At 45.4% G+C, this 9,359-nt stretch overlaps 1 protein-coding gene across 1 annotated transcript in view; it reads left to right on the forward strand.

The window, feature by feature from the left end:
• Nucleotides 1-240: 240 nt before the first annotated feature.
• The window catches only part of LOC105810324 (beta-galactosidase-1-like protein 2), a 30,051-nt gene continuing 20,932 nt past the window's right edge, over nucleotides 241-9,359 (forward strand). The window contains exons 1-4 of the mRNA XM_012644280.1: nucleotides 241-435; nucleotides 1,780-1,848; nucleotides 2,441-2,536; nucleotides 4,238-4,346. Coding sequence (XP_012499734.1) covers nucleotides 314-435; nucleotides 1,780-1,848; nucleotides 2,441-2,536; nucleotides 4,238-4,346 — 396 coding nt within the window. The 5' untranslated portion in view covers nucleotides 241-313. The remainder of the gene's footprint in view (nucleotides 436-1,779; nucleotides 1,849-2,440; nucleotides 2,537-4,237; nucleotides 4,347-9,359) is intronic.

The raw sequence follows: 9,359 nt of genomic DNA on the forward strand, positions 1-9,359 counted from the left end.
GCATCAGCTTGTCCTTCCCCTGCAGCTGGGCCCAGCCGAGTGAATGGTGCCGAAGAAAGACCCCTTCCAAGGTTTGGCCGAGTCGGAGGGTGGGCACTTTTCCTGGCTACTCTGGAAGCAGGCCCTCCTTCGAAAAAATTGCTGAGGGCCTGTGAAGGAGGCCGATCTCCTCTCTGCGCCCCCAGCCTCTGCTGCCGGGAAGCTCTGAGGCTCCAGGAATGCCTTGTCTCTTTCCAGGTGGGACTGGAGTACCCTCATCCCTCCATGGCTCCGACAACGGCAGTTCGGGCTGCAGGCAAAAGGCCAGAACTTTATGCTGGAAGACTCCACCTTCTGGATCTTCGGGGGCTCCATCCACTATTTCCGGGTGCCCAAGGAATACTGGAGGGACCGCCTGCTGAAGATGAAAGCCTGTGGCCTGAACACCCTCACCACGTGCGTGCCCTGCCCCACCCCTGGCCACCAAGCCTGGTTACCGAGTAGGGCGCCTGGTGTCTGCGTGTGGAGAGATTTAAGAGGAGGAGCCAGCCCCAGCCCTCTGCTTAGTGCTGAAGGGTCAGAGTGCCCCTTCCGCCTCACCCCCACAGAGCTCCCGAGTGATGGGCATGAAGGGATTGTGGATGTGAGGTCTAGAGGAACCAAAGAAGCAATGTGTGAAGGAATATAGTGAAGGAGGTGAGTGTAGATGTAGGAGGTGATTCAATGATAGTGGACAATTTTTTTAACAAGCAATCTCCGCACCCCCAGTTTATACAGCCCTGAGTGCGGTCTTCTTCGGGATAGCCACCCGAGCAGCTCTCTGTCGGTAACTCTCAGCACTCTTCTTGTGGAATAACCCAGCACGTAGCGTGATGACTGGCACGTGGCAGGCACTCAGTGAAATGTTGAGTGTGTGAATCATTTACAAAATATGCTCAGGTGTGAACAATCACGGTATTTTCGTGGATTTTCTTTTTTCCCAAATTGCCAACAGATACTTGGTTCTTAGTCTGTAAATTAAAACGGGCGATCAGACTGGAATGGTTCCATTCTCAGGCAAAAATATGTGATTACAAATCAAGGAAATGGATTTTCTTGGGTGATTTGTGGACTGATTTTGAAGACAGTTCCTAAAAGAGTGACAGGAATGCTCTGAGCCATGACTTGCCAGAAAGGACTCCTGGAGGTTGTAGGAACACTGCAGGGGGCCTCAGGAACCAGGGCAGTCTGGGTTTGCTGAGACAGAACTCCGGTGTCCGAATTGGAAGCTGGACAGCCTGTCCCGCCTCCCCTGGGCTATTCCTTGCAGTTGGAGGGGCTCTGGCAGGAGTCAGCAATGGGGCAGGGTCTGGGAGAAGAGCGGCTGTTGTCCCTCCAGCCTCTGGAGTTGGGCCTCTTCAGAGCCTCCTTCATCTGCTTATCTTCTCTTTAGAGTTAGAACCTCCATCCTGCTGCAAGTTTTCAAATTCTAGCCGCTTCAGTACATGACAGGACTGATAACTAAGGTTTCCTCTTCCAGTAAAGTTACTTCTTCTTCTCTAACAGGGGGTGGGAATGGTGGGCTGACCTGGGCTCACAGAGCTGACCCCAAACCTTGTCGACCTTCTCCCCTTCTGCTAAGAGACATTAGTTCCGCTGGGCTGGTCTGGATCTGTTCAGTCAGTTCTTGGTTCCAGTCCTAAAGTCATGAGAAACACACCTGCAGCCATCATACTGGGTATTAAGGATAAAGAAGGTAATCTGGGAGGTGAAGTGGAAAGAATGACAAGCTCCTGCCTGCAATTGTCTCTGTCGTTACAGCTACGTTCCATGGAACCTGCACGAGCCAGAGAGAGGCAGATTTGACTTCTCTGGGAACCTGGACCTGGAGTACGTGGAGTTGCTGCCTCTGTGACCTGGCCCGGGGTCGGGGCAGGGAGGGGGCTACTCGGGGTGGATTAGGAACTATAGAGAACCAGACAGGGACCTGTGTCTGGAGCCTTGTTCTCAGGACCCTGTGAGAGGCCCTGTACCCAGGACCCGGATGCTCCCCAGCCGTGACCTGTCACCCTGTGGGGTTGGGCCTGCAGCCTCTGGGCCACATTCTCCATGGCAGCCCAGGGTGGGGCTGAAGACCCTGGGTGCTGCCCGACTGCAGAAGGGTCCAGCACCTGGGCTGGGACAGGGGCTGCCTCTCTAGGGCAGCAGGGCCGTTGGGGTCAGGTTCACTGTTAAGCCGGCTGTGCGCTGTCTGACGCCTTCCTCCTCAGGCCCCCATGGGGCTGTGCGGATGGTCTGAGGCTGTGCGCAGCTCTGGCCCCAGGCCTGGTGTGGGATTCCCTGCTGTGCTGGGCTGGGTGGAGCCTTGCCTTCACCCAGGCCGTCTGCCTGGTTGAGAGAGGGGGCCAGGAGAGGAGCTGGGCTCCCCCACAGCCTCTGCCCTGGACGGTCATGGCAGATGCTGACTTGTTTACCTCCCCAGGGCCTTCGTCCTGATGGCCGCAGAGATCGGGCTGTGGGTGATCCTGCGTCCGGGCCCCTACATCTGCAGCGAGATCGACCTGGGGGGCTTGCCCAGGTACGTGGGGCTGTGAGGGGCTCCAGTGTAGCTTGAGGGTCCTTCGTGCTGGTGCGAAATGCTCACAGACATAGGTCTAGTTTTGCTTTTAAATTACAGTTTTCATTCTGTACTGAATTTCCTTTTCGGAATAAGTGGCACCCCAATGGGGTCATTTTGGATGATGTTGTGGTTACTGCCCCGGTAAAGTCGTGTGGATCACTTCGTGTGGCAGGCAGCAGGGGAAGGGTTGGCCCTCCTGAGGGATTTCATTCTTCCAGGCTCTGCTGTGGAGCGGGACCCCAGGCAGGTCATGTCTGCTCCGGACCTCATTTTCCCTGTCTTCAAAAGGGGCAAACCAGCCCTGCTCTGTGTATTTCTTAGGGAAGTTATTAAGCATGTTTTGAAGAGCCCAAGTATTCTGATAAAGTATTCTGTGGCTAGACAGGAAATCTGGTCAGGAATGAGTTGGGACCACATTCATTCCTCGCCCTCATCATTACTGCCAGGAAGATTTCCTCGTTAATGGGTGTAATCTTTCCCTTCTCACTGTTGGACCGGGCTCCCCACCTGATGCTGCCCCAAGGGGCAGAAGGCTGATGCTGTTCCCTCTGCGCTCCTGGGGCTGTTTTCCTCCTTGTTTGCAGTGCGACCTGCCCTCGGGGCCGGCGTCTGCCTCCAGGTCCTCCACACCCAGGGCTGGTTCCTCGTCCAGTCGTGCCCTGGACAAGGCTGTGAACACAGCCAGAGCACCGTGCCCTCCCCTCCCCCCGGATTAGGAATCTTTGTGCCACAGTCAGCGATTTCCTCGGGCTCAGCTGGAGCCGGGCACAGGAGGACAACAGGGTTTAACGGTCTTAGCTCAGAAGCAGAGGGGAGCTCTGGCACTCAGACTGCCCCTCCACCCCGTGGCACCTGCCCATTCATGAGAGGGGGCATGTGGGGCACACCCTGGGAGAAACCTGCCCCCTTTGATGCAGAACAGAATGTGGAGGCATCAGTCTGGAGGAAACTGCTCTCTTCTCATCCGTTGTTTTACCAACATAAACTGGATAATTCCCTGACCCTGTTCAGGACTCCCAGATCAGGGCCAGAGTGTCCCACAGCCTTCCGTTAGAAAATGTGAATGTTTTCTCAGAACTTCAAGTGAGAAGTACCTTGACTCCAGCTGGGGAACCACTCCATGGTGTTGTCTTCCTCTGGGGGGTCTGGGATCCCAACAGACAGGCTGGAGAAAGAGCCCTCCACAGCTGACAGGGCCAATGCCAGGAGTCTGCGTGCTGGCGTGGACAGCAGCCAGACCCTGGGAAACTCCTGGCAGCCTCCCCGTCAGGCTTGTGTTTGTGGGTGATGCTGGAAGTTTGCGTCCGTGTCCTTCTCCAGCCTCAGTGATGCCTAACCTCTTTACCTTCCCCTCTTTGTACTGGGATCATAGAATAAATGCTTGAAAACTTGGCCTGTGAAAAGCTTTTCTCACTGCCTGGCAGCCGGCACCTGTACCCGTGAAGCTGGAAATGAGCTTCCCCGAGGGCTGCATCTTTGGGACAGAAAGCCTCAAGGGTGCAGGTGGCGGCTGCACGCATCAGCTTGTACCGTCTCCCAGATCCAGGCTGAGTGAGGTCGGGGTGGGACCGGGTCATTCCTGAGCACTCCACCACCAGCAGGCCACAGCAGACCCACGGCCGTGACGCTAATATCATCTCCCCTCCCTTTCACTCCCAGCTGGCTACTCCAAGACCCTGGCATGAGGCTGAGAACAACCTACAAGGGCTTCACCGAAGCAGTGGATCTTTATTTTGATCACCTGATGTCCAGGGTGGTGCCACTCCAGGTACAAGCAAACTGACTCTTCTTTCCTCCTCACCTGTCTTCCCACTAGGGCGCGCCCTTCTTTTCAGCACAGGAACACACTCTTCCCCCTTGCCTGAGACTGCAGTCAGTTGGAGGGGCTTGCAGTAGTTGTCTTTGGAAGATCTGTGCGTTTCAGTGTTGCCTCAGGTGGGCGCAGTGCTGAAAGGACAGACAGGTGTAAGGATCACGTGGCTCCGTGCAGTGCTGGAGCTGTACTTGTGATGAGTAGACAGGGATGTCTTGATAACCAAGAATACTCGTCTGTCAGCGTCCCGGTAGCACAGTGGCTCAGCTCTGCAGAGAGGACCACATGTGGATCAGCCCTTGCTGACAAGACAGCAGGACTTTTTGTAAATTCTTCTTGTAAATTACAAAATTCCAGCTGATGACTTTTCCAGGTACTTCCCTTTGTTACCAAAAGGGCGCTGCATGGTACACATTTGCTGTTAAAAACATATGTGTTAAAATAAATTTTAGAGGAAAAGTATTTTAACATTTCACATAATAATTGGAAGCAATAAAAAAGCAGGAATGGGAAAAACCAATCCAGTTGCTTGTATAAAAACGTGAAGAGTGACTCTGAGAAATTAGTACATCAATAAAAAATTAATACATCAGTAAAAATTGCTCTTAAGTCAATAGTTTGGAATATTCTCAGCACACATAAAGGGAACTGCCAGATAAAACACAGGCTACCCAGTTAAGTTTGAATTTCAGATAAGCAAGCATTAATTTTTTTGGTATCAATATATCCTAAGTATTGTAAGCATGGGCCATGCTTACACTAAAAAAATTTTTCATTGTGAATTCAAATTTAACTGGTTGTCCTGTGTTTTTATTTATTAACTCTGGCAGCCCTAATCATGAAAGAATCAAGAAGCCAGGAATTTTTTAGCCAATGTTGTGCAGGGAAGATGGGGTTGCAGACACGATTCGGCAGGCTATAGCAGCAGGGGGCCAGCACCCGAGGTGGGTGGGGACAGTGGGGAAGGCCACTCTGGGAATGTGGCTTTGAGGCACTTGTAGACATGGAAATGGAATACCAAGGCTTTTTTCCCCTCGGGTATGTCATATTATTTTATTAATTTTATTTTATTGTTATTTTATTTATTTTTTATTGTAGTAAAGAATATATAACATAAAACTTGTCATTTTGACCATTTTTAAGTTTACAGTACAGTGGCGTTAGGTACATTCACATTGTTGTGCAACTATCACCACAGTCTTAGTTCAGGCTACTATAACAAAGTACCGTAGACTGGATGGCTTACAAACAACAGACATTTATTTCTCACAGTTCTGGAGGCTGGAAGTCCAAGATCAAGGCACTGGCAGATTTGGTGTCTGGTGAGGGCTCTCTTCCAGGGTACAGATGGCTGTCTTCTTGCTGTATCTTCACGTGGCAGCGAGACAGCGAGAGAGCTCTCTGGGGTCTCCCTTATAAGGGCACTAATTCCATTCACGGAGGCTCCACCCTCATGACCTAATCACCTGCCAAAGGTCCCACTTCTAAACACCGTCACATTGGGGTTAGGATTTCGACGTATGAATTTTGGGGGAACACAAACATTCAGTCTGTTGTAACCACTCTCCATCTCCAGACCTTTTTCATCTTTCCCAATTGAAACTCAGTACCCATTGAACGCCCCATTCTTCCCTTTGTATAGATTCTGGCAGCCATCATTCTACTGTCTGTCTCTGTGAGTTTGACTATTCTAGCACCTTATATAAATGGAATCACAGTATTGTGAGACTGGCTTATTTCACTTAGCATAATGTTCTCAAGGTTTATCTTGGTTGTAGCATGTGTCAGAATTTCCTTCCTTTTGGAGGTTGAATAATACTCCACTGTATTTATACACCACAGTTTGTTTATTTCATCCATCAGCAGACACTTGGGCTGTTTCCATGTTTTGGCCACTATGAAGAATGCTTCTGTGAACATGGATGTACAAAATATCTTTCCGAGTATTTGCTTTTACTTCTTTTGCAAATATACCTAGAAGTGAAATTGCTGGATCAAATTATGATTCTATGTTTAATTTTTTGAGGAGCTGCCATACTGTTTTCCATAGAAGTCACACCAGATTACATTCCCACCAGCAATGCACAAGTATTCCAATTCCACCACGTCCTTACCAACACTTGTTATTTTCTGTTTATTTGGTGAGAGCCATCCTAATAGTTGTGAAGTAGTATCTCATTGTGGTTTTGATTTGCAGTTCCCTAATGACTAGTGATGTTGAGCATCTTTTCATGTGCTTATTGGCCATTTGTATATCTTTGGAGAAAAGTTTATTCAAGTCCTTTTCCCATTTTTGAGCCTAGTCTTTTTTTGTTGAGTTATAGGAATTCTTTATATATTCTGAATATCAATTCCTTATCTGATCTATGATTTGCATATATTTTCTCTCATTCCATGGATTGCCTTCTCCTTTGATAGTGTCCTTTTATGCACGAAAGTTTTTAATTTTGATTAAGTCCAATATATTTATTTTTTCTTTTGTTGTCTTTGCTATTGGTGCCATATCCAAGAAATCATTGCCAAATGCAAGCTAATGAAACTTTTTTCTTATGTTTTCATCTCAGAGTTTAGTACTTTTTTAGCTCTTATGTTCAGGTCTTTGATCCATTTTGAGTTAATTTTTATATATGATGCAAGGTAAGAATCCAACTTCATTTTCTTTGCACGTGAATATTTAGTTTTCCCATCACTTGTTAAAAAGACTTTTCCCCGTTGAATGGCTTTAACACCCTTGTCAAAAATCATTTGACCAGAGCTGGGTGTGGTGGGCCGTGCTTGTAATCCCAGTGACTCGGAAGGCTGAGGTGGGAGGATCGCTTGAAGCCAGGAGTTCAAGGTTACAGTGAACTATGATCATGCCACTGTACTGTAGTCTGGGCAACAGAGTGAGACCTCTTCTCTAAAAGAAAAAAAATAAACATTTTACCATATGTCTGTCTTTATGCCAGTATCACACTATTTTGATTAGTGTAGCTTTGTGGTAAGTTTTGAAATCAGGAAGTGTGAGACCTCTAACTTTGTTCTTTTTCAACATTGTTTTGGCTATTCATTATCCCCTGAGAGGCCCTATGAATTTTAGGATGGCTTTTCTATTTCAGCAAAAACATTTTTGAGATTTTGATAGTGATCGCATTGATTCTGTAGATCACTTTGGATAGAATAGGCTTCTTAACAATATGAAGTCTTCTAATTTGTGAACACAGGATGTCTTTCCTTTTATCGGTGTCTTCTTTATAGTCTTTTAGTGTCATATTATAGTTTTCTGTACCTTATTGGTTATATTTATTTCTAAGTATTTTATTATTTTTAATGCTATTGTAAATGTAAATGTTCATTGATAGTTTATACAAACAGAATTGATTTGTGTATTAATTTTATGTCCTACGAGTTTGCTGGATTCATTAGCTATATAATTTTTGTGTTTGTGTGTGTAATCTTTATGATTTTCTACATTTAAGGTAATGTTGTTTGCAAACAGAGATCAATATACTTTTTTCTTAACAATTTGGATGGCTTTTGTTTATTTTTCTTGACTAATTGCTCTGGCTAGGACTTCCAGTACTATGTTGCATAGAAATGGCAAAAGCAGGCATCCTTGTCTTGTTCCTGATCTTAGGAGGAAAAGCTTTCAGTTTTTCACCATTGACTATGATGTTGGCTATGGGCTTTTCATAAACAGCCTGCATTATGTTGAGGCAATTTCCTTCTATTCCTAGTTTGTTGAGTGTTTTTATCATGAAAGAGTGTTGAATTTTGTAAAATGCTTTTTCTGCATCAATTGAGATCATCATGTTTTTTTTCTTAATTTTGTTAATGTGGTGTGTTACACTGACTGATTTTTGTATGTCAAATCAATCTTGCATTCCAGGAATAAATCCCACTTGTTTATGGTGTTAATAATCCTTTTAATATGCTGCTGAATTTATTTTGCTAATACTTCGTTGAGGATTTTTGCATCAATATTTATGAGGAATATTAGTCTTTAGTTTTCCTATAGTGTCTTTGTCTGGTTTGGTAATTCTGGCCTCATAGAATAAGGAGTGTTTTTTCCCCTTCAGTTTTTGGGAAGAGTTTGAGAAGGACTGGTGTTAATACTTCTTTAAATGTTTGGTAGAATCTAACAGTGAAGCCATCTGGTTTTGGGCTTTTCTTTGTTTGAGGTTTTTGGTTACCCATTCAATCTCCTTACTAGTTATAGTTCTATTCAGATTTTCTATTTCTTCATGATTTAGTCTTGGCACATTGTATGGTTCTGGGAATTTGTTTCTTCTAGGTTATTCAATTTGTTGGTGTACAATTGTGCATATTCCTCTCTTTTTATTGCCATAAAATCAGCAATAATATCCCCTATTTTGTTTTTGATTTTAGTTGAGTCTTTTCTCTTTTTCTCTTGTCTGTTTAGCTGAAAGTTTGTCAGTTTTGTTGATCTTTTCAAAACACCAAATCTTGGTTTTGTTACTTTTTTAAAATTATTTTTGTATTCTCTCTTTTATTCTCTAATCTTTGTAATTTCCTTCCTTCTGCCACCTTTGAGTGTAGTTTGTTTACCTTTTTCTGTTTTCTTAAGGTATAGAGTTAGGTTATTGATGTAAATGTGTTCACAGCTATAAATTTTTCTCTTAGCACTGCTTTCAGTACATCCCATAAATTTGTTGTGTTTTCATTTTCATTTGTCTCAAGATATTTTCTAGTTTCTCTTATGATTTCCTCTTTGAGCATTGGTTATTTAAGAGTGTGTTAATGTCCACATATTTGCATTTTCTGATTTGCCTTTTGTTATTGATTTCTAGTGTCATTCCATTGTGATTGGAAAAGAAACTGTGAATTCAGTCTTTTAAATTTATTAAGGCTTGTTTTGTGGCCTAACATATACTCTATCTTGGAGAGTGTTCTATGTGCCTGTGAGAAAAGTATGTATTGCACTGTTTTAGGATGGAGTATTGTGTGTGTGTGTGTGTGTGTGTGTGT

The sequence above is a fragment of the Propithecus coquereli genome, unplaced genomic scaffold, assembly GCF_000956105.1.
Source record: "Propithecus coquereli isolate 6110/MARCELLA unplaced genomic scaffold, Pcoq_1.0 Scaffold209, whole genome shotgun sequence".
In the NCBI taxonomy this organism is placed as follows: Eukaryota; Metazoa; Chordata; class Mammalia; order Primates; family Indriidae; genus Propithecus; species Propithecus coquereli.